This window comes from Crotalus tigris, unplaced genomic scaffold, assembly GCF_016545835.1.
Source record: "Crotalus tigris isolate CLP2741 ecotype Arizona unplaced genomic scaffold, ASM1654583v1 scf7180000024382.2542628, whole genome shotgun sequence".
Lineage (NCBI taxonomy): Eukaryota > Metazoa > Chordata > Lepidosauria > Squamata > Viperidae > Crotalus > Crotalus tigris.
This window is the reverse complement of record NW_024100552.1, coordinates 685,933-711,918: the sequence shown is the minus strand read 5'-3', so window position 1 is coordinate 711,918 and position 25,986 is coordinate 685,933. Positions and strand designations below refer to the sequence as shown.

Sequence of the window (25,986 nt, the reverse complement as noted above, 5' to 3'; positions counted from 1 at the left end):
AATGTAAAGGAAATTCTCTCAGCAAAGAGCTAACCTTTGTTTTTATTTATTCACTGAACTCCTATTTTCTTGTAGCTGAAAAACACAGCGGATTTTTGAATATTTTGAACATGAAATTTGGAGATGAAAGGGTTTTTTTTTTTTAAACTGAAGTACTTAGCAGTATTTTACGAAAGTAGAACTTTTTTTGTTTAGGAAAATGAGTGTCTCATGTTGCACTGAGAGTGGGTACTTGCCTCCATTAGTAAAGTTATGGAGTTCTGCTTATGTCATTAACATGTCTTTTTTCCAGCACACACACAAAAGTTTATAATGGTCTATACCTGAGCTTCACTAATAATAACTTAAACAGATACATCCATGCATTCTTCTTGGTATGATATACAAGTTCTCTTTCATTTCTTCTGAGATAATTTTGTCTTTTACATTTATAAACAAACTTACTCAATTTTTTGCAGCATTTTCTGAAGCTTTTCGGAAATCTTTTTATTTTCATCCTGTAAGTTGTTTCTTTCGTTCACTGAAATAAAATGAAAGCATTATAATTTTCTGCTGTGTTTTATCTTCCTCTGTCCTTTTCCATAAACTATATATATAAAATCACTAAGATAACACTAAATGGATGTAAATGGAATATTTCATACAATACTTTATAAATCAATTACATTCATTGTAAGGTTTGGCAATAAATCTTTTCTTATTTTACCTTTTTCATCACATCAGAATATTCCTTAATTGTTAAGAATTAGAATTGTTGAGCACTCACATGACACAGGTTCAGAATTTGAAACAAAATTATATCTTAATACAAATGTGATATGTGAGCAAATGTATCCACCGAATCAAGTCTAAATGAAATGTTCTTGGTAATTTAGTTCAACATCAAGTAAAATCTTTTTGAATTTTGCCTCAAATAAATTAAAGCTTTCCATCTTACTATATTAATAACTTCGAAAAGTTGTTAAAGTATATTTCATGAATCCTCCAAAATATATGGCATTAATATCCCTCACATATCTCTTTTGAAGCATACCAGGTTAATTGTGAAGTCCTTGATGCTCTCTGAGCTTAGTTCTTTTCCTGAAGATGTTTCATTACCCAACAAGTAACATCAACAATGCTAGTTACCTTAGTTGGTTAATAAAACGTCAGCAAGAAAACAACCAAGCTCAGAGAGCATCAAGGACCCCACAATCCAACCCTGAGCTATATTCTCTTCCACTTGTATACTAAATTAAATTAAATTGAGCTTACTACTGGGTAAATGATTTTATGCAGAAATCCTCCTATGGGATTATCTCCGACTGAAAGACAATAGCGACACAAATCCCCAAATGCAAAAACAATGGCGTTATGACAAAAGGATGATAAAACTCACTCAGTTCAGTGATTAACTTAAGGTTCTGTTGCCGAATATTTTCAAATTCCTGTTGTTTCTTCTTCATATGCTCTTCAGTCACTGCACAACGATCACACAATCCTGCCCTTAACCTATGTAATTAGAAGGTGTATTTTCTCCATCTGTTTTTGGTTCAATATAAATTTTGAAAGTACTATATAAGTCAGCGCACTCTAAAGATGGGCTTATGATAAATTATAAAGATTTGGCTAATAGGATATACAAACATTAAGGCTGAAATCGTAAGCATACTTACAAGGTATTAAGACTTATTGAACAGTGCAGGATTTGCTTGCAAGTAATAATTCAATAATTGCTTTGTAGTAACTGAAATACTTATAATATTGAAGCATATTTCTGGGTTAACTCCAATTTCTGATCATTGAGTGAAGAAAATACTATTTGTGAGAGAAAAATATTTCTTCCCACATATGTTCTTATTTTATACTTCTTGAATATTCTCCAGAAAATTCATAGCTGGATATTATTGAAAAAAAATCCTTACAACTCAGCCATTATCTGATCCAATATGGCACAATCAGACATGAACCTTCGATATAAATGTTATCTTCAATAGCTCAGTTCTAATGTTATTCTGCAGGAAAACAAATACCTTAAGTATAGAATGCAAAGCAAAAATATTAAATTATATTTTTATGTTCTGAAAACTTTAAAAGTTTTAATAAAAAATTATAGGCCTATGACATTAGAATCTGAGAGGCCAAATGACCTATGTCAGTGGTGGCGAACCTATGACATGCGTGGCAGAGGCGGCACTCGGAGCCCTCTCTGTGGGCACATGTGCTGTTGCCCTAGCCTCGCCTCCCCCATGACCCCCTCCTCACTAGCAGCCCCCCTGGAGGAGAGTCGCCCCCAAGCGTGGCCAACACGGAGCAGCGCAGCCAAGGACATGGCAGCCAGGCAGCGTACACAAGACTCTGCCCTCACGTCCCATCGCGCACAGTTGATGCTGCAGGGCGCGGGCAGAGGGTGTGGCCGCCATGGCGCTGCTGGGCTGCCTGGGCAATTTGCAGCGGGCCCTGTAGGCGGTGAACGGCCCTGCAGGTAGGTGGGATGGAGGATGGGGTGGGGGCGGGGCCAGTTTTTGGGCACTTGGTCTCTAAAAGGTTCACCATCACTGACCTATGTGATCTTGTAAAAATGTTGTAAAAAGACCTATTTTTGGTCTCGCCCAGAGTTCAACAAACATTATGGATAAGCAATATTTTAAAGGAACTAGTGACAAATTTACAACAATGGAAATTTCTGATCCAGTAATATAGCAAGAAGCTATTATTCTAACAGTATTTTTTTTAAAAGGAAGCCTTTTGAAAAGCATATAGTTGTTCTGCGTTCACATAGCATGCGTGCCCATTTATTTTGGCAAACTCTGGGTGTCTAGCATAAGAACAAGCAAATCACTCTGCCTTTTTCTCTCTTCACTGTAGCTGGCCAGTCAGTCCTTACCCACCAGGGAGCTAATCTTTACATGCTAATACAAATAGGATGTTTAGGAGATCCATGAATGGCCAAATTGCTATGGCAGGAGCAATTCTAGTTGTGCCTGCTACTACCATTGACTTCAGGCTTAGAGAATAGGAGCTTTTAATTATTTAACTTCTTTATCTGGGTTCATGCAGAGCAAGGGCTAAGTGAAGCAGGATTCCAGATTCTGCTATAAAGTTTCTCTGTTAACTACCAGCTTAAGCCTAGAAGGGATTCAAATGATACACTAAGTTTATCTTTATTATGTGTCATGAAAGTTCTGCCAATAGCATTCTAACATTCATAAGCTTGTTATTACAGATTTCGGGTTTGTTTGCTTGCACCCCGAAGAAAAGGGCAATCTGTAAGCAAAAGTTTCATCTGTATTTCAACTTATTAACCTGGCACGATTAACTAAATATGGTCGTTCTGTTAGTTCAGTAAAGCCATCACTAAAAATAATGACAGTGTATATATATTTGAGGAAAAAAATTAAAACATACCAGAAAATATTAAAAAGCAACACGGTATTATAGACCCCTAGTTGATCAGAATGTCAGAGGTCATTCTAGTCCAACCCTCAAGAAGATTCCCATTTCTCACTAAGTCATTTCTGCTGCAGGCAAATATACCCAGTCCCCTTAACTGTTCATTCCAGGACTTGGTTTTCAATTCCCTTTTGCCATCTCAGTGATCTTCACCTGAACTTGCACCAATTTATAAAAATCATTTTTAAACTGTGAAGTCCTGAAGTGAGCATAATATTCCAAGTGGAGCTTAAGCAAGGCACAGTAGAGTAGGATAATTACTTCCTATGATCTGAACTCTATATTCCTGTTAATATATTTTAACATATCATTTACCTTTCTAGCTGCTCCATAATGTTGACTTATATTCAGTGCATGATCTATTAGAGCGCTCTGATTTTTTCACACATGCTACTGCTAAATCAAGCCTTTCCCATCCTATGCTATCCATCCTTCCCCTTCCTTTGTTAGATTTAATTTCACACTGTTCATGTCAGATCACTGTTTAAGTAAATATGTATCTTTTTGAAACTTTATTTACTTTAGCCAGTCCTAGTTCTGCATCATCACCATCACTTTAACTTCTTCATCAAAGACATTAAGGCTGAACAACACAGGGCTCAGGAAAGAGGCTTGTAGCATTTCATATATATTTGGACTTTCTGCATCCAATTACAGCAACAAATGCAAAATAATATTCTGCATTTTGTTTAAAACTCCCATTATGCCCAATGGAATTTAGTATGCACTTTTAGGAGTACAGCTCGAACATTAATTTTAAACTATTGGTTGATCTTCATTTTTTATTATATATAATAAGCATATGCAGACAGAAGCAAAAATGTGGTTTTAGTGTCAGAATTCTTGCTGTTCAATCAACTTTAAATCTACCTAATATTGCAGAACAAGATTTTCCCTCCAAAGGATACATTCACATTCACCATATAGTATAATTTATATACACATCTCTGACAAAAATATACCAAGTATATTAGGACCAAGACTCAATTTTTCTGGATGCATCATTATGATTAATTGAGCTATCTAGTACTTAGGTATGTAGTTCTCACAGGAACTCATAACAGATGTGATGTTTGACTCAGGCACAATAAATATTAGGAACGGAGATTTGGGAGATTTCACTAGAATCTTAACATTATTCCTCTCTTCTTTCCCTGAATTTCTACAGAAATGCAGAAAGAAAAGACAAGCAAGAAATACCTGTTTTTAAAATTTTCTTTTGAATCTGGACAGATTGTTTTACTATAAGGATAAAGTAAAATGAGTAATTGCAAAAAAGTGCTTGCAATTTCTTATAGCCAGAGAACTTTGCTTCATAAGAGAAACAAAGGAGTAGATTACAAAATATAAAAGAATTATCCTACAAAGAAGTGAGAAAAAAATAAGAAGAGTCTAATCTTTTTTGGAAATTATATGCCAATAAGTACTGCATGAAATCTCTACTGTTTGTTTCCTATAAATTCTGAGTTGTGATTACTATTTTGTTAGACCTTTAATCTATATTAAAGATAATATTACTGCTAAGTAATCATTGATTATCTACTGAATAAAATCTGTAACTCATTTAGGACTATTCCTTTAAACCTGTACTAAACAAAAAGTAGCCGAATTCTGTAAGCAAAAAGAAATAATTCTTACTTACCGATCTTCTAAAACTGTAATAGTATCTTGCAATGATTTTTGTTGTTCTCTAAGCTGCTGGTTTTTTACATAGAACTCATCAAGCCTTGCTGCATCTCTGTACATAAAGGAAAATTAATTTTTAAATTGAGAATGTATGGGATTAGGTATAGTTTTATTAAGAAGAAATCCTGTTACTTCAGAGTTAACAAATAGCTATGAGTACTAACATTTGGACTGAATACAAATTCTGTGTTACAAAACTGATAGATTTAAATGGTAATAAATAACAAGTTTCATCCATAACGTATTACAAATGACGTAAATGTAGCCGCGCTGGGTCTCTACTATAAACAATCTGAAAGAAAAATGAAAGTTCTTATATAATACTGTAGGGAAGAATAAAATGATAGCAAAAATACTTTTTCTCTATTATGTGTGTCTATCAAGGGAACCATGCGCAAGTATCTAGCCTTAATGAATCAGTGTTCTTTGCTTATAAGCTGGATAGAGAAAATAAGATGACCTATATAGACTAGGGGAAGCACACTGGAAATAGGGAAACAATGCGGTCTGCGACAAACACAATGGCTTGCTGTTCAGTTGCTAAGTCATATCCAACTCTCCGCGACCTCATGGCCCATAGCACACCAGGCCCCTGTGTCCACCAGTTGTCTCCTCAAGTTTGCCCAAACTCATGCCCATGTGTTGATGACACCATCTAATCATCTCATCCTCTGATGTTCCCTTCTCCTTTTGCTTCAATCTTTCCCAACATCAGGAACTTTTCCAATGAGTCCTCTCTTCTCATTTGGTGGCCAAAGTATTTGAACTTCAGCTTCAGCACCTGTCCTTCCAAGGAACAGTCAGGGTTGATTTACTTTAGGATTGACTGATTTGATCTCCTTGCCGTCCAAGGAACTCTCAAAAATCTTCTCCAATACCACAAAGCAAAATATAATGGTAGTATATATTTAAGCATTAAAATGTATTTGGCTCAGTTATGGAAACAGAGCAGGCTTGTGAGATGTGTTTGAATATTAATAGTACAGCAGGTTTGTTTCTAACAAGAAAACAACTGAATATGCTGTATATCTTGGGGCAGCTCTCTTTTTAACTAATTCAAAGCCTAAAACGATATCTAATATAAATTAACATATGCAAAAAAGAACTTTACTAGCAAAACTGGCTACAAAAAAGAAAGCAAATATTTAAGTGACTGATGAAGTAAGGGCATACTCCAGATTTAAAGACAATACACATTAGTATGAAACACCTTTCTTTAAATCCATGAAACTGCTGCATCTTTTGTGCAAAACTATACAGAAGCTTTGTAAGCTGCTATCTTGGTATGTGCAATCAGCAGCATCCTAGGTACATTTACTTGAAAGATTCTCATTGTTTTAAAAGATGTTGTTCCCAATATAAAAATTTCAGCTCCAACATTTTCCACATACAGGTAGTCAACTTATACCCACAATTAAGCCCAAAATTTCTGTTGTTAAGTAAGACATTTGTTAAGTGCGTTTTGCCCCATTTTACAATCTTTCTTGCCTCAGTTGTTAAGTGAATTGCTGCAGTTGATAAGTTAGTAACCTGATTGCTAAGTGAATCTGGCTTCCCCATTGACTTTTTGTCAGAAGGTTGCAAAAGGTGATAACATGACCATGGGACAAAGCAACAGTCATAAATATGAACCAGTCACCAAGCCTCTGAATTTTGATCCCATGATCTTGGGGTACTGCAATGGTTGTAAATGTGAAAAACGGTCATAAGTCTGTTTTCCATGCCGTTGTAACTTTGAACAGTCACTAAATGAACTGTTGTTAAGTTGAGGAGTACCTGTACATTAAATAGGCTTTAATTTCCAACTTATTTGGTATAGTGTTCAAGATACTCGCCTAGAAACCAGGAGACTGTGACTTCTAGGTCTCCCTTATGCATGAAAGCTGGATGATGTGGGGCCTGGAAGTCTTTCAACTCAGCCCACCTTAGAGGCTGTTGTTGTAGGTAAAATAGGAATATTAAGCATCTTTGACACTTTGAGTTATGCATCAAAAAGTCAAGATAAAAGTATAACAATAACAACATGAAGGAATTAAGAAGGTAATAATTATAAAGGTTTTTCTCGCAAAACTTACATATCTTAATTTGATATATAGTAATTGGCCATGAATAAAGTGGCCATCTCAACTATTACCATCTAATCAAGAACACTTTTTTTCTCAAGGTACTTACAGACACCGTTCTGTTTTCAGTTTAGAGATCTTTGACAATAATCCTAAAAAAAGAAGACAGGATACAATTAATTCTTTGTTTAAAATTTCTATAATCTGATAAATTAAAGAAGATCTTTCATTCAGAGGTACAGTATAGAAACTGGGATTGCCAACAAATTGCCCATGTACTCTCTGGAAGTATAAGAAAATGTTATTTAAATATTTGTTTAGTTATGGTTTGATTTTCATGTCAATTACTCAGTTCTCAGAACAGATAACAGCAAAATAAAATATTTTAAAAAGGTAAATTAGAAAGTAAAACAGACAAAAAGTTACTCTTCCAACTTTAGCTACAGACCAATTATTTTTTCTAAAAGTCTACAATTTTCCAGATTGTTAGAATACCTGTATAAAGTTTGTCACTAAACATTATAGGACAGAATCAAAATCAAGCTAAGGATGATATATCAAACCAATAGCTGAAATTTAGTTTAAGAATAAATTGTCAACCACGGAAGCTCTTACAACATGGAAGGCCTATACTCTGCATTCCTATAGGGTGAAATCAGCCACAGCATAGACTTCAGAGTCCTACAAAATAGATTCAGTTGGCTATTACAGCATACATATACCAAAAGCTCTCTCTTCCATCCAGAAGATAGTTAAAAATCACACCAGTTGTAACTTCTATCTTGATTGTCTTTTCTACTAAACAAAGGTAATGGAAACCTATATGCTTAGTAAACTAATAGCTGATGGTAAAGAATTGAAAACAATATTTGTTTCTTGACTGAAAAGTAGCAAAGAGGGAGACTGCTGGCAAAGTAAAGAGATTAGTCCTATAGAGAAAAGCAACTGCCAACTTAAATAATGACAACAAAGGTCAGAATAGTTAAAAAGTATTGGTCTTTCCAGTGATAATCTATAGCTGTGCAATCTGGAAACAATTTATCTTTGTACTATATTATGGATTTGGAAATGGTTACAAAAATGTCTTGGACTGCCAGACCAAATCTTGGAACAATAATGGCTGACTGTTCTTTAGAAGTGTTGATAAGCAAGCAGAAACTGATCTCCACTTGGCATAGGAAAAAGAAAAAGATAGACTATAAAGAATTATTATGCTTGCTAAAGTTATGGAAAGTAGAAGAGGAGTACAACATAGAAGGTAGATGGACAAGTTTGAATAAATTCTTGGAATGACTTTGAAATAGCTACAGGCTATTATCAGAGTCAGGTCACAATAGCAAGAATTTGTCCATATAATCTCCATGAGTCAAAACTGACTACATGGAACTTCAATGCTAGAGACTATTTGCATATAAAAAAGATAAAGAATAGAAATATATTTATATATTTCAGAAAGGAGAGGAAAATGATGCATGCACATATATTTTTAAGTAAAAATTTCAGCTCTACTAAACAGTCCCATTCAAGAGAAAACTGATTTTCCTCCACTTTAGCCCCTTAAGCCAATTTCTGCAATAATTTGTAATAATCTGTAATTATTATAACCAGTTATTGTATATCTATATAATATAAGAAAGAAAAGTAGTGAAGCAAGATTAATTGTGACCAGAAGATTATTCTGTGTAAAAATGGTATTGGCATGGATTTTTGATAGCCAAAGCTGTTTCAGTTCTCAACAGTAGGAAGAAATCAGAATGAGATAGAATTTTATCCCTGATTATATGAAGTTACTTGATACAGTAGCTTAATAATGTAAGTTATTGTTGTTTGTTGTTGTTAATTGCGAAGTCATGTCCGACCCATCGCGACCCCATGGACAACATTCCTCCAGGTCTTCCTGTTCTCTACCATCTTCTGGAGTCCATTTAAGCTCACGCCTACTGCTTCAGTGACTCCATCCAGCCACATCATTCTCTGTTGTCCCATTCTTCTATTGCCCTCAATCTTTCCCAGCATTAGGCCCTTCTCCAGTGAGTCCTTCCTTCTCATTATGTGGCCAAAGTATTTGAGTTTCAACTTCAGGATCTGGCCTTCTAAAGAGCAGTTGGGGTTGATCTCTTCTAGGACTGACCCGTTTGAACGCCTTGCAGTCCAAGGGACTTGCAGGAGTCTTTTCCAGCATCATAGTTCAAAGGCCTCAATTCTTTGTCGCTCAGCCTTTCTTATGGTCCAACTTTCACATCCAGACATTGCAACTGGAAAAACCTTGGCCTTGACTGTACGCACTTTTGTTGGCAGGGTCATGTCTCTGCTTTTATGTAAGTTATTACTGAATGCAATAAATAAGTAATTACAATTCTGCAAATATTTCAAAATTCAGTTTTCTATTTAGAAAACAATAGTCACGTTAAAGTTGAATGTCATAGTCACAAACTGGAAAGTGACTGAATATTACTTCAGAAGAAAATATAAGTTTAAAAAACATGCATCTCAAATCAGCCAGTCAGCCAGATAACAATTAGATATCAAGATCAAAATTTCTAAAAATCATTCCATTTTATTCCTTTTCAACACCCATCAGAAAGAATGAATCTATAATACAATGAAGCTCCTGTTTTGGAGAGTATTTAGAAATGTGATATTAGCAACCTGAATTGTCACTAAACAAACATTGCTTATATCCTGTAATTAAAGTGATCAAATTTCATCTAAACCAGAAATCTTTCTGGAGGAATTTTCAAACATTAAATAAGAATTTTGGCATTCACTTTATGATCTACAAACTGAAAACCACTTAATGACAAAAAGTGGTTTTCACAGAACTAGAATCATTATCATTTCCTTTCATTAATACAGTTATAATTAATCACTGTTGTGATATTTATATCTAAGAAGAGTAATCCAAGTGGGTTGAAGATGAAATGACTTTATATTGCTCCTTTGCATCTTCTAAGAAAGTGCACCACAACGTAGCTACAGACCATGTTCTATATTTTTACAAGGGCTGAAATTCTCATTAACAACGTGTTTAGAACAAGTTTATAATAATTAGTAAATTTCCATAAGCTCATTATATAAACATTACTAAAATAAATTAAATTATAGCCTAGAGTAGATTGCAAAGTGGATTCAGATTAAATTATTTGGATTCAACCTTATTTATGGAGCAAGGTTTCAGTAACTGACTAGTCCTCATTTACTGACTGCAATTATATTTAACAACTCTATTACTAAGCAACCTGTTGTAAATGAAAAATCACCATACTGCAGTTAGGAAGAGAATCACTTGCAGTTGTTAAACATGAGATCACGTGACTACAACTTGCAAATTCCTGTTGGCTTTCCCATTGATTTTGCTTCCTAGAAGCCAGTCATGAAGGTCACAAATGACAATCATGTGACCATGCAACACTACAACTGCCATATATGCCCAACAGTTACCGAGTGTCCAAATCACAAGTATGTGGCCCCTGGGACACCGCAACAGCTGAAGCTTTGAGGATCAGTTGTGTATCTCCTTTTTCAGTATCATAACTTTGAACAGTCACTGAATGAACAGTTGGTATGCAAGGACGACTTACATTTAGTTTAGTCAGCTCCTCTTATTTCAAAAGATTTATTTTTCCCAGACAAGTATATGATTGTAAATAACGTGCAAAGGTGCTAAGGTTGATGGGGAAAAAGGAGTATTGTAGTTGCTTATCCTTCCCTATCAGTTCTTCTATGTAAGTCTTTCACCTAATTTTTTCCCATTTAGGTACTTAATTCTGATCTCCAAAGATAAAATAAAGAAAGGCCAGACATGCCACAAGTTGCAGAAAGAGCTTTCTTGCCCATCAAACATGCCCTTATAATCCTTTCATTATATTAGCACATATTTGCTTTCTGAATGACTCTGTTTTGATCAAGTTCATTTGTTTCAAATCAAAACTGAGAGAAAAAAGTAATTTTTACAAAGAAATGTGCATTTTAATCCAAAGCAACTAATATTAAGCATAGTATAATGTCTACTTGATCACATTTATCTCAGCCATGTTTATTAAAAACCAGATAATTAAAAAAGACACAAAATATGGCTCCTTACGACAAGCTTAACCAAAAAACAAAACTCACTGATTACAGACTTCTATTTTATAAAGCATATTTTGCTGACATCTAAAATTAAAAATCATGAGTCAGTTTTAATTCTTATTTATAGACTTCAGAAACATAGTCCTGACAAGTCTGTGTTTGCCTTATTTATCATCATATGGTTCTATTGTAAAATCACCATCTTTTGAAAAAACAATCCTTTGGGCATGTTTTTTGATAAAATCATACAGATTCTAAATTTGCCATGCATTATACAGAACACACTAACAAAGTTTCAAAACATAAAAAAATCCACTTTATCTGTTTCCACTGACACACTTACAATCTTCATTAAAATTCCAAAGTGAGACCTTTTTCTTAGTATACGTAATATGTTTTTGATTAAGATAGGTTTTAAACCTGCTATTAAAAGTTTTGAAAAATAAGACAATAGTTTTGTTTCACACCAGGCATTTTGTAATCATTGCTCCAAATGTCAACCAGATATTTCAGCAGACATCTTTAACTAAGTAAATTTTAATTGTTATGTCATATATCTTGCTTTAATTATTTCGTGAGACAGACTTTTAGATATTATTCTGTCTCCTTGATCCTAATCTTCTTAGCTAATGATATCAGTTTCACTAATGGATTGCTGTAACAAGTTCTTAATATCTCCTGGTACTTTTCTATGGTAATAAGCTAGATAAAATAGCATAACAGTTTTCTTTTTGATTCTTGGAATCTGATAGCATCTTTTGTTGATCTATTTAGATGGAACTTGGAGACTTCTCCAAGCATACAGGAATATCCTAGTTAAAAATTCTATCATCATTACACATCTTTGGTTGCGTAAGACTGACTACTGAACATAATGGGCTTTGCTTCTGATTTAAAAGATATTACAGGATTATACTGTGGATCTTGGATCCATCAGATTCTTCACCACTGGAATCTTCATATCCATCATTATACTTTCTAAATATGATAAAAAACAAAAAGGTATATAAAACTCAACTGTATTTACCTTGTGTACTGCTTGCTTAATCTATGTACTATATAATTGCATTCAAATGATTAAAGTGGGAACCACTTCATCGCTTTACAAAGTATTCAATCTGCTTTACAGCTTATGGTAAACTCAAACAAGATAAATTGATATAAGGCTGAATATGCTAAGAACTGTTAGAATCAGTTTTGTTATGTGACTAAGCCATGAAAAAAAATCAATAACCAATAAAATTCAAACACGTACCAACAAACATTCAAACAAGACCAATACACTTTCACTTGAAATAATACATACCTCTTGATCTTGATTGCCACTGTGATATGATCTCACCAAATTTTATATACACGGCGAAAAAGTCAATGAAAAACTCAGTATATTAAAATGTGAATCCCAACCACATGAACTCAGTAAGGATTTTTAAAACTAGCAAACAATTTTATCTTAGGAATTACATTATTTTACAGCTAATTTGCTAACTTAGAAATAACTCATGGCTGCCAATATTAATTTGCCAAATACAAAATACACAAAGCAACCATACCTTTGACTTCTTTATCATGACATTCTTTAAGTTTGGACCATAGTTCCTTGAAATAGTCAACTGCATGTTCTGTAGCATTGGGACTTCCACAATTCCCTCCAGAAGCACTCATTTTATCTGTTTATAGTTTTTCAATTTTTTTTCTGAGTTCTTGATGTTTGGCTGTTCTTCAGGTTCACATTAGTTAGGGAGGGTTTTTTTCCAGACAACTGGATTCCTACAATGACAGATACAATGCTTACAATATAGTTATTAAATGATAGTTATTGTAATTAATCTATATTGTCTTTATATCTTGATTAATCATTGCATTTTTAAAAAAAAAAATAACACAGAAGCCATTTGAAAGCTGACTTTTCATTGTCCTCAAAAGACAAGTTTTTCCTGAAGAAAAAAACAAGTCATAATTGGCTGTTGCAAGAAGAAACATACAAGAATTAAGGTTTTATAAATTATTATGCTGTAATAAAATTAATTATATTTTTCTGCTAGCTATTGATTACATCTTGCCAAGTGCATTAAAGATAGCCCTTGTTTAGTGATTATCTTGTTTAGAGACAGATCACAATTATCATGGTGATGGGTCTTCTCATTTACAACCTTTGTAGGTCTGTAAAGCAAAGGAAAGCTGAAGATCATAAGCATAGTCATGGTTTCACATAGTGACTGATTTGTTTAACAAGCAAGTTGCCAGTTCCAATTGTGATTGATAAATAATGAATGAAATGCAGAAAGTATCATAGTAACTTATGTCCAGGAGGCATGGCACAAATTAGAAATTTCAAAGCAGCTGAAATACATAGTGCTTATATAATTGTGTGTATGGTCGATTCTCATTACTCCCTAGATCTGAATGCCTTAGGATTGGATTGGGCAACTTGCAACCTGTTGATCATACATAATCCTTGGCTCCAAAACTGCAGTCTGTAGAGATTACCTTGCCTGCTCTTACCAGCAAGTAGCTGGCTGGAAGATCAGACTGCTGCCTATTACAAAAAGAAAGAAATATAAGCAAGCTAACGAGCACATGGGAAAGTCTTCACTTTGACCTTTGTGGCAGTCGTGGTTCTAAAAATTGTGCCCATCTTGATAATGCGTTTCCTGAGCTAAGCACACAACAGTTTACTCTTGATTCGTTTTAGCCGAATCTCCAAGGACTGCTCAATGACTCTTCCAACAGATCTTCCTTTTGCTATTTACCATCTATCTCCCCAAGATGTGAGGCCTTCCATAAATATCCGACGGAGGTAATTTCGCCTCCAGGGGGAACTCTAAGCATAGCGGGATCGCTTCAATTTATGCCCGCCACGCAGCAGTTAAAGAGTTCGCCAGACGACCCGAGACAGCAAACACGCCTCCTGAGAGGGCAGACTATTTCGCCAGAGTTTGAAAAGGGCGGCTTTTTCAAAAAGGCCCAAGGGAAACCTTCGATGTTAGCCTGGGCGCAACAATGCGCGCGATCCCTGCCTCCCACGGAAAGGAAAACCTACGTTTGGGCTGCCCGAAGAGGAGATGTGGAAGCCCTTTGATTTTAACAAGGGAAGTGCGTTGGGCGCTGGTGGGTACTGAACGGCGCTGGGGGGACGTTTTGCTTCAGACGGGGAAAATCCTGGGCGGAGTGCTCCCTGCGACCGCGAACAATGGCGAGGGGAGCCGGGAAGGGGATCCGCTCCCGAAGAAGAGAAGGCAGCGGCCGCTCGCAGCTGCACGAAAAGGCGGGCTCTGACGCGTGGTTACCTAGCGGCGTTGATTCCTTTCATCGAAGGGCAGGGCTGGGCAGGGAAGAGGAGCGAAGAAAGATGCTTCTCTTTTTTTTCAGCAGCATTTGTTCGTTCTTGACCCACTGCCTGCGGCGGGAGAGCCAACAACTAGGTCGCGGGGCTTCCGGAAGAACCGGGCTGCCCCTGCTGGCCGGAGGCTGTTTTGGCGGCTGAATAAGGAGACAATTTCCCCCCTTTTCTTGCCAGGAAGAAGTCCAGCTTGGTGGGTCCGGGCTTCAGTTGGACCCACCAACCGTGGGAGGAAGAGGCGAAGAAGGAGAGCGAGAATGAGTCACAGGGCACGTGCAGAGTTCTCTGTCCACCCCTCCCCAAGAATGCCTTGCGGAGAGAAACTTTTGAGCCGGTTCAGCTGGAAGAGCAGATGGAGTATTGAGCTCCGAACGCCCACTAGAGGCCTTTTGTATGCGTTTTAATATAGCATCTGATCTTCAAATTCTGCCTTGCTTTTAGAATCAAATAATTGTTTCTGTTTCTGTTTTACTTAAAAAAAAAAAAATAGAAAAGGGCCCGAAATGACTTTCTAACTCAAAGAAGTAATGGAAGATTGGAAGAAGTGGAGAGAACTGGCCCATAGAATTGCTAAGGGTCGGACATCATCAAACCAATTTAGCAAACCAGTTGTATCAATCGTCCTCTAAATAAATCTCTAGAATGGCTGCTTTGTGCGGAAATATAGAAGAGAAGGCAACAGTATCAAGGAAAGTGAAGAGATAAAATAGTGAAAAAATATAGAAATGTAGATTTCTCTGGCAAAGCACACTGGCTATAAAACATGCTAAGGAATACTGTACAATATTGGGCTTAGCTGCCTTCCAAATACACTTTTTGATGTGATGATTGTTTAATCCTGCCCTCCAGCACAGCTGTTCCAAGTAACAAATAAATTCAAAGGTTTAGGGTGCATTAATACCCTTGAAATTAAACAGAAAGATCAAATTGTCTGTTCTTAGAAACTAAAGTGCTTTCTTATTTGCTTAGAAATGAGTTTTCTTTGCTATAGGCTATAAGAGAAAAAAGCTGTTTATAGGCCTGAGTAATAATGCACAGTGTTCTATGCATATAAGCTGGATAGAGAAAATAAGATGACTTGTATAGAATAGGGGAGCACGTTGGTAATAGAGAAACAATGTGGTCTGGGACAAATCAAACATAATGTGCTAAGTGCTGAACATAATCCTATTTGGAAAGTCTCAAGTAGAGGAGACCTCAAGGCATCTCCAAAGTCCAATTGGGAATAGGATAGAGAACAGATTCATTGTACTCCTACAAGAGTTCTTCCATCCATCAACTTATATATCTAGAGCAAATTTTGAAGATTTGCAAGAGTTTAGCTACTACCTTCATTACTATGGAGGGTACAGTGCAAAAAAGGAAACATGGAATATTTATTCTTGCCTATCTTGGAGCTGGGAGCCAGGGGAGAGGTATTTTAATTATAATAGTTGTTTAACATGCTCAGATATTTTTATATGTAATCTATTAGTTATTCCATTTATGTAAATTGGATTGGACCAAAGATTATCTAGTTTAAATTTTATTTACTAGAGTGGTCAGATTCTCTTGTTTTTGGTGAGACATGAACAAAACAGGCCTCTTCTGCAATGTTCCACAGTTTCTGGTCAATAAAATTACAGGTAGTCATAAACTTAGTACAATTTTAGACAACAATTTCTGTTGCTAAGCAAAGTGGTTAAACGAGCTGTGCCTAACCACCTTTTTGCTGTGGTTATTAAGCAGTTCTCTGCAGATGTTCAGTGAAATAGAATTCTTTATTGGCCAAGTGTGGTTGGACATAACAAGAAATTTGTCACCGATGCATAAGCTCTCAATGTACATACAAGTAATAGTGATAATCATAATGATAAACAACATGAAATACATTCATCATAAATTGTAAAATGCAACACTTCATCATAAATCATAAGATGCAACACTTAGTGATAGTCATAGAATACTAGCTAAGCAAACAACATAAATCATACTCGGATACTAAAAAAACAATATAAATTGTAAGATACAAGCAACAAAGTTAAAGTCATAAGAAGATGATAGATAGAAAAGATGAGTATCATAGTAGTTCAGTTTTACTAAGTAGTTTGACTGTTGTAGGAATTAGTTATTAAGCAGAGTGATGGCAATCATTAGGTAAATGACAATCACATAATCCCAGGATGTTGCATGCTGCCAAGCACCCAAAATCTGATCACATGACCCTGGGGATGCTTCAACAGTTGTAAGTGCAAGATTGTAAATAACTTTTTTCAGTGCTGTTACTTTGACAGGGCACTTAAATGAATAGTTGTAAGTTGAGGACTTCTGTATAACTAACTACATATCATGGATAATGGCTATTGGTAGCTGTATGCTCCCATGAATTCCCTTTATAGCCATCTTAAGATGGTAACCATAATCTAGGTGGTAGTAAGTTACATTGCACAATATATGCCATATAAAAATATACTTTCATTTTCTGATCCCGAATTACATTACAGTATTTGGCTTTATTGACTGTCCCCAAATCCAGCATTCTGAAAGCTAAAAAGTTGATAAGATAGTCACCTTATCAACTTGCTCACAATATAAAACAATATAATTTCTCTGCTCTACAATGCACAACATGTAAAACATACTGTCAGTAAAATTTGGCTTGCCACACTACTCCTCCTCAAGTCGCTTGCTTCTATCCCTCTAACTATGTTTAAAAAAGGAAAACTATTTTTATCAATATATTTCTTTAATGAAATTGAAAAGAATTGTAAATGTAAACAAATTTGTAAATTTACTTTCATTGCAGGATTATTTAAAAATAAGTGTAAAAGATTGCAATTATCATGTTTAGATTTGATTTTCCATAGAATAAACGCAATAGTTACACTAAAGATTGGCTGTAGAAAAGTAAATAATCCTTTCCCAAATTTAGATTTTTAGAAATGTGTTAATTTATATTATTTCTGCAAATGCGGGGATATAATGTATATTCCCCCCATAGAGTTACATCTGCTTTTAATCAGAAATGAATATTCAAATAAAATGAGTTATTTGAATATACTTAAATGACCATCTGCTTATCTGCAGTTTTCATTGTAGAAACAAAATAAGAATGTATGAAACAAATACTGTGAACTGTTTGATGTTCACAGTTAATGGCTGCTTGGCATTGAGTTCTCATGAAAACAATACTTCTCAATAGATTCAAAGTCGATACTGAAATATACTACAGCATGTGTCATTTGTCTAGGAGGAATAAAATCCATACCTAGACAATAAAACTGCAAAAAGAATTAGTACTGTTGTGCTTGTGAAATATTGACAGGAACTCAAAGACATTTTAAAGTACTTAATACATTGATGATAGCAATAGACTTATCTGGTTTAGATGTTGCCTTCTTGTTTACATTTATTTTTATTACAATACCTTTTTGTTACTTACCAAGGAGACCTATTTAGTAGGGATTTAAAAAAATCTAACACTATTATTCCTGAAGTATCCCTGTTATTTCTTTATTGCCATAACAGAATAAAAGTAGCTCTCTAACTACTTCCTAATGAAAATCAGTCAGTAAGTTTATAAATACACTGGGAGTAAAATCTACTCTATTTTTTATAAATGTGTCATCATATGACACTTAATGATACTTGAAATCATAATAAAATATTTTAGGATCTGAAGTAATTTTAGAATATTGAATACTAAATAATTTTCATATAATTATTTTGCTAAATTATTAAATATTAAATGTATTTACTAAATACCAGAATAAGCTGTATTAATAGGCTGTATGAATAATTTTCCACAAGAGAAAGTTACACAAATTGTTTCCAAGTGAAAGTTTTTAGTTAATAGTGCATCAAGTATATACAAATATTTCATTTAAGTTGCAGGATTGTTCACCCAGCTCTGTTTTTTGTAAACACACGGGTCTCTTGGGAAGGAATCATTTATATGTTTTAAAACAGATCTCCCCCAGGGAAATAAGCTTAAGAGATGACATACAAAACATACATTATACTGCTGTCAGAGTATATATAGAATGAGTTTTTAACTTTTAACTTCTATTCTTATGTTTTGCTTCCTGCAAATGTACATTCTAAATTGTCAGTCTTATACAAGACTCCAGTTGCCTTGTGTAATGGTTTCTCTGTGCCTCTGTTTTCATAATAGCTGAACCCAAAATGTTTGGGCTGAAACCTTCGTTTTCCAAATGATCAGCTACAACAGGTATTTGTATGAAATGCTCAACATGTATGAGAACTTTTTCTAGAGCCTATAGTTGTGCACTTTACAGTTCTTAACAGGTTTGCTGAACAGTATTAGCAGAAAATATTTTTATACCTGTTAAGTATTATGTAATTGCTATTTGAAAGGTTATGCTTTAGGAATGCTCCTTGAGGCCTCTTCTGTTTTAGAGTTTTTAAAAATTGATGTAATCAAGTAAGCATTAGTCATTTAGACTTGTGATAAAGCTTTTTGTGTGAAATTTCACTGTATATAGGTATTTAAGGAAAATACTGCATTCCTTGAATTTTTTCAGACAATTATTTTGTGTTAGTCTTCCTGCTAGCTACTGTTTGTTTTGTGTCATAAAGATATAGGGCATTCCAGAAATCTTAGTGTTTTTTTTGTCCAATTTGTTTAACTAGTAAGGAATTCACAGTTAAGTGATAGAGTCCATGCTTCCCTCATGCAGAAGGCCTCAATTAAACTTTGACATTTCCAGTTAAAAAGAAAAGAGCTGGTGATATGAGAAGTTCCTCCAGGATGTTACATTGACACTGCCAATTAGAGTAGCAGTACTAGATTAGACAGATTAGAGGTGCTTTAGTATAAAAACAGTTTCTTATAACCCAGTTCAGATTATGTGATGAAGTAGGCTCAGATATATTATGTCTATAAAGTACTTGAATTTAATCATGTAAACGTTGAATTGCTAGTGAATGTAATTTTTGAACTGCCAATAATTTAAAACATTTCTAACTTTCCTAGCATTACTAGAAATACTTGTTCTGAAATAACAAGAAAGGGACTAGATATTTTCTTTCAAGAAATAACTTGTCATTACTGTATTCTCATTGAAGAACACAAATAGACTTCTAAGAAATGCCAGGAATTTCAAATAATTTGAAAATGATTCTAGTGAAAAATGTTCTCATATCCCATGGATTACTGTAGAAAATCTTTAGGGGATCAGAACAAAAAAACAAAGTGGATAATCGCTGAAATGTTTATTCAGTATTTATCTTTTTGTGAAAAGCCTTAAAGAAATTATTAGTCATGGTTTTTTTGAACATGAATCCTGCTATTAATATACAAAGTGTCAAAACATTTATTTTTTAATGGTTCTTTTAGAATCTAGAGTCTTTTACCATGTTCTCGTATCCTTTTAGTACAACAGAATTCTATATCAGAATATTTGAATCATTGTTGTGAAAAATATTGCATACTAATATAAGCCCATATGAAAATATCTCTTCTGGGCAAATCCAAATTGTGCATCTTTCCAAATGGATATCTTACTTTGCTTCTTTGAACTACAGCATCTATACCATATGCTACATTACAGCTTTCCATGCTGCCCACAATGCAGAATTAACTTTCCTCAGGTTGGTTACTGATGTTTGTACTGTTTAAAATTTCACAACTAGATAATACAGTTGGAACCAATACTGAGTTGGCATTTTGACAGATGAGGCAGAAAATCTCAACTATTCATTTGATTTATGTTTTGTCTTATCATATGGAGTGTTTAAAATTTAAAATTTCCAAACAGCCTATAAAGGACATACTGTGTGTGTAAAATCATTTTTAAAACATGGTTGTAAAATATGTAAAAATTCAATCATTAAGAATTTGCTACCGTTTATCATTATCTATCAAAGTGCTCTTTGCTTTATCAAAGAGATTGTCTTAAAACATCTTTATAATTAAGAAATATTGAATCTAAAACTCAAATATTTAGTTGTAATTTAATTGTAATATTGGAACATGAAAGATGGAGTAGTTATATGCTCATCCCAAGGTTGACTAAGAGGGGTGCAGGATGAATAGGAAGTTCTGCCATTTGATAAGGAAATCTGCAGACATTTATACAATGTATCCAGTGATGTACTGGTACTGAGGTTTGGCAAAAATTCTAAGCCTGTTCTTTTTCCTTACATATCCAAATGTGGGCTATACCAAATGTTTTTGGTTGATGTTATTCTATACTGTAGTAAGTAGGTTAGAAAGAATTAAAATAATGCCTTCTTCGTGGTCTGACTGCAATGAACATTGGCTTTGACAGTTACCTAGAGGCACTCATCATTCCTTCCTTCTACAGTACATATGTATACAGAAGGATAGCAGTCAAGCAGAAAAACCCTATAGCAGGGGTGTCAAACGCGCAACGTCACGTAACGTGTCAAGACTTTTTTGCTATTGCTGGCAATGGGGTGGGCACGGTTTTGCTATGATGCATCCGGCCCGCGGGCCGGCAGTTTGACACCCCTGCCCTATATTCACTTGTGAGTGAGCTTTTTGGAAGTGCATGAGATTTATTTCTGAGTCAATATGTACAGAATTGCACTATGAATTGTAGATACTAGAGTTTTATTACAAATTAAAAGCACCGAGGAGCAGAAAAATATTTTACCAATTCATATAGCCAACATTGTGGAACAATGTAAGAGAATTTGTTCAGGATTTTTGGTTTTGTTGCCTTTTTTCAGAGGCAGAAGAAAATGAGCTGACAAGAATTCAGGATCGTACATTTTTTGAACCCATGAATATATTCTTCCATTCCACTGCTAAAAGATGTTATGTGCGTTGATACTATTTTATCAACAAAATATATTCCCCAAATCTGCTCATTCTATCATTCCAGAGCAGAAATCATGCTAGAGCAGATATGGAAACTAACTGATATAATATTGGATGTGGTCCCAAATCAATGGTTTTTCTTTGGTTTATTTTAGCAGCAAATGCCATTTGTAGAATGAAATCAAGTTAAAATTACCCATGAGTATGATCAATTAAAATCCATGTAGTTATTTGCAATTTTTCATTGTAGTGCAGCACTACTGTGTATTGTGAAGACTGAGAAGCAGGTCTTACTATATTCACTTTGGCTTTCACCCAAAATAAACGTGGTTCAAATTTAATAAGATAAATATCTAGTTGGATTAGCATATAAGGTTGCAATCTTATCCATTTGTATTTGGAAGGAGTGTCACTATTTGGTAGGAGTAATTTCTATGTCAACATGCATAGGGTTAAGCTGCTAAACTCAACAATTAAACTGTTTTGAATAATAATAGCTTTTAAGCTGATGAGGCCAGATTGTCTAAAATATTACAAAATGTTTTAACTGGTGGACCAGCATATTTAAAAAAAATGATTTAAGTATGCAATTTCCTGCTAAATCAATGAGAGCTATTTGGGATTGTCTCAAAGAATAATTAAAAATAGTTGTTTATCAACTTGGATATTTGCAGAGACCAAGGCTATACTTATTTTTTTATTGAAAAGATTCCATAGAATATTCTGAGCAATTAAGCATTAAAACATTGCCCAATAGATACTGATATTTTTACTTACCTTGTTATTAGAAAGATTCTTAATTGTTTCTTCTAAAATTCACATTACAACAACTTCCCTTAGAAAGAGAAAGTACCACAGTACATTTCTTTTTGTTTTAAATCCAGTTGAAAGAAGAATACAAAAGTCACATTTATGTTAAACAAAAGTTATTTTGTCCTAACAGACATGACAAAACCTGTCTTCATTCCTTTCTGTTCAGCTCAGCCAATATACTACTTAGCTTCAGCAAGTTAATCAGTCACCAAATTCTACAGCCTTTGTTTTCAAAGATGTCTAATTCTTACATGACACTACCTGTATACAGTATATAAGATCCATACCCTAAACACCTAAACTAAAGGTGGTGCTACATTTTGGTCTATACTTTAGAGCACAATGTCATTGTGTACAACCCCTATTTATAATAGCAAAAGACAAACTGCCCTTTTAGTGGATAATTTGTAAAGTTGTGCTGAATCAAAATTTGTCAGAATTTCTGTCAGGATAAAAATCTGATATGTTAATTAATTTAAAATTAATTAAAAACATGAACTCATGTTGCAAGGAAAAACAACTCTTTTATGTATAACATTTCCTTTTTTAATTTTATGTCCTAAAATTGATTTAGTAACCATCTATTTTACACAAAGAAGATATGACTACAATGTAATGCTTATTCAGTTTGGCATAAGACCAATTGAATAAATGTGCAAAAAGTTACATTGCAGCACAACAAACAAATTTATACAATGGATCACTGCATCACAGCAGCCAATGATCAGGCTACAATTCAGCTATCCATCTTTAAAAACTATTTTCCAATTTTAGAGATGTTTCTACAATCACCTTTGCCTGAAATGTAAATGTTAAATGAAACCTGAGGAAAAATCACTCATTGAAGTTACAAACTGATGCAAGCTATAAGTATATACTGAGATATAAATATTCACCAAAGAACACACACAGAGAATAAGTGACATATTTGTACAGCATTCAAAATTAAATTTCGGAAGTAATATAGTATTAAATTGATACTTTCAAAACTTACCTTTTAAAAACTGAAACAGGTTTGTCTGATTCGCTTCTTGATAATCAGTGACATTCATTAAGCTTCCCTTAGTTGATAAACATCAAGCTTATATAGAATGAGAAAGTCACAGTGGACCATGCTACAGAATGCAGAGAGGAGTTCTGCTGCACTAAGATATATACAATGTGCAATGGATAACCTAATATGTCTTTCATTTAACTGGCTGGGCAGGTTTCTGCATTCTCTGGAACATGGAATCATACCAGAATTTGTTGGCATAACAGTCCTGTCAAACCAGTTCCTTGGTAGAACAGAAACCTGTTCAACCAGTCGGCATCAAAGGGCAGTTCAACATGCTGCGGCTCAACTCAACTCTGAAGCTTCATAAGTGGTGAATTATTCACGCCTCCACCAACTCCCAACATAGAATGTTGTAGCCTCCAGCAAAATAATTTACCAAAGGAGTTAGGGAGTGTTGCGTCCATAACCATATCAAATGCGCCATTATCCTATTGTTTCAAACTCTGCATTTTGATGCACCTAGATGGAGTGTCTGATGAATAGTTTGAAACAAACCAGAAAGCTTTATTTACATTAAGGAATGTTTAAAGCATTTTTACAAATTGAACATAAAACCCAAAATCTACTCCTAGATTACATTTTTTGCTAATTGAAAATTAAATGTTGAAAAATAGTCAGAGATGAATTATTCCCTTATACATGTCACTAAATTGCTGGCAGCCGTAAAATACTATGCTTTTTTATTAAGTGTCATCTGTTGTAGAATATTTATACCAGAGAAGCAGAAAAACTGCATGTAAAAGTAAGACATGAAACCTGCTTGAAACATCATTATATGTGGATAGACATCTATCCCTAATTTCCAGTCTACTGTAACCTATTTTAGGCTTTTCCGTTAATTACACTTTACAGCTCTACAGAAATCTCCTTAAATACACATTGTAAGTGATCCAATCTCTGTTCAAATATGATTTCCTTGCTGACCTAGTGAGTTCATAGTGGCAGTGTAATTTTTCTTAGATCCCTAGAATGTTTAATGCTGCTTTCATGGAGACCTTCCAGATGATTGATTCATTGAGCATAGGAACCTGATGATCAAATCACAGTAACAACTCACTCTGAGACATTTTCCCAAGTCAAGGACAAATGCAGTAGTGCCAGAAAGAAGATCTGGCTTTTGTCATAAGCTTTGGAAAAATATGTGACTGGAGCCCCGTAAGGAAATGTATTTGTTTATATACATCTTTTATGCACCTGTCTGTCTCACACTAGTGACTGGGTGTTTACAAGAGCAGATCCCCCCAACGTGATCCTCAGCACCTGGTGCTCAAGGATAAACTGGATTTATAATATGAGTGTTTTCTTTTGTACCAATTTTAATATTTTGTTACCGTTTTTATCATTGTAAGCTGCCCAGGTTTATGGTTTGTTGGTGACCAAATATTTTAAGTAAGAAATAAGTTAAGTAAGTAGGTAGGTAAATAAGTAAGTAAGTTTTGATTGGTATTCAGTATTCAGTTTCTTTCCTGTGAATAAAATTGCCTTGTTTATGGAAAATGTATGTGAGACAATATAAAATTACTTATATTAGTGATGGCGGCACTTGGAGTCCTCTCTGTGGGCACGTGTGCTGTCGTCCAGCCCTGCCTCCCCCTGTGGCCCCCTCCTCACCAGCAGCCCCCCCGGAGGAGAGTTGGTCCCAGGCATGGCCCGCACAGAGCAGCGCAGCCAAGCACATGGCAGCAGGGATAAGTCTCCACCCTCGTGCCCTGCCGCGTGCAGATGATGCTGCAGGGTGCGGGCAGAAGGTGTGGCCGCCACGGTGCTTCAGGGCCACTGGAAAATCTGTGGCAGGCTGTGAAGGTGGCAGGTGGCCCTGCAAGGCGCGGTGGGCAGGACCGGGCAGGCCGGGGGCGGAGCAGCGGGGCGAGATGGGGGACAGGGCAGTTTTTGGGCACTCAGTCTCTAAAAGGTTCACCATCACTGACTTATACAGTATACTGAAACATGGCAGGCTAAAAGAAACAGATGTATGCAAGTAGGGTTGTCAACACAGTATTAGTTTTGTCTAGGTCTTTTTAGCTGCTTTATGGAATTCTGAAAGTCTAAAGTTCAGCTACTGAGGAAGGAAATATAATTTGCCTTACATATGTTATTTGCCTACCTATTTTTATTTATAGCCTTCCCTCTATATGTTGGTCTAATTTGTTCATATCATTTTGCAACCACCACAGAAGTATCATAGTTATCTCTTGAATATTTAATTTCATTTTAGAGTTTAAACTTATCTTTCAGGTGTAAATACTTTCAGGATTTCCAAAGTGGCTGAATAAAATAATAGTAAAACTAAAATCTTTATATAATATTTAACATTAAATCAGTTGTTGGACATTCATAACCCAAATGACTAGCTATAAAGTAAATAAGCCCCATAAGGATCACCACCACCTAGTTTATGAGAAGTACATCCTCATTTTTATTTTCAGTTTATAACTACAAAATCTTTTTTTAAAAAAAAATATTTAAATGTATCCAGTCTAAAAAGATTATTGATGTATCGCACAATTTGCAGTTCATACTACATGCAGATAATATAAGAATAAAATAGGTGCCATGATAGATCTCTCTAATTGCAAAACATCAGATAATATTACCTTTCAAGGAGAATGGGAAGAACATGGTAAACAAGTGAGAACCATGCACAGAGGTGAATCTGCATAATGAAATGACCGGAAGCCAAAGAGGACCAGGGAGTTTCTAGCCCAAGTGTCTTGCCCCATATCCCTTATTTATC

At 34.9% G+C, this 25,986-nt stretch overlaps 1 protein-coding gene across 4 annotated transcripts in view; it reads right to left on the bottom strand.

Annotated features, from left to right (window-relative positions):
* Positions 1 to 23,374, bottom strand: part of RBBP8 (RB binding protein 8, endonuclease) — a 45,719-nt gene extending 22,345 nt beyond the window's left edge. Inside the window, exons 1-6 of one of the 4 annotated variants that reach the window (XM_039328552.1) lie at positions 23,190 to 23,374; positions 12,806 to 13,022; positions 7,291 to 7,333; positions 5,075 to 5,170; positions 1,379 to 1,491; positions 445 to 520 (exon numbers count right to left, since the gene is read on the bottom strand). In XM_039328552.1, coding sequence (XP_039184486.1) covers positions 445 to 520; positions 1,379 to 1,491; positions 5,075 to 5,170; positions 7,291 to 7,333; positions 12,806 to 12,917 — 440 coding nt within the window. In that variant the 5' untranslated portion in view covers positions 12,918 to 13,022; positions 23,190 to 23,374. Of the gene's footprint in view, positions 1 to 444; positions 521 to 1,378; positions 1,522 to 5,074; positions 5,171 to 7,290; positions 7,335 to 12,805; positions 13,023 to 14,542; positions 14,779 to 23,189 lie in introns of those variants that run through there. The other 3 variants (XM_039328554.1, XM_039328553.1, XM_039328555.1) reach the window with 3 other exon arrangements.
* Between the last annotated feature and the right edge of the window lie 2,612 nt (positions 23,375 to 25,986).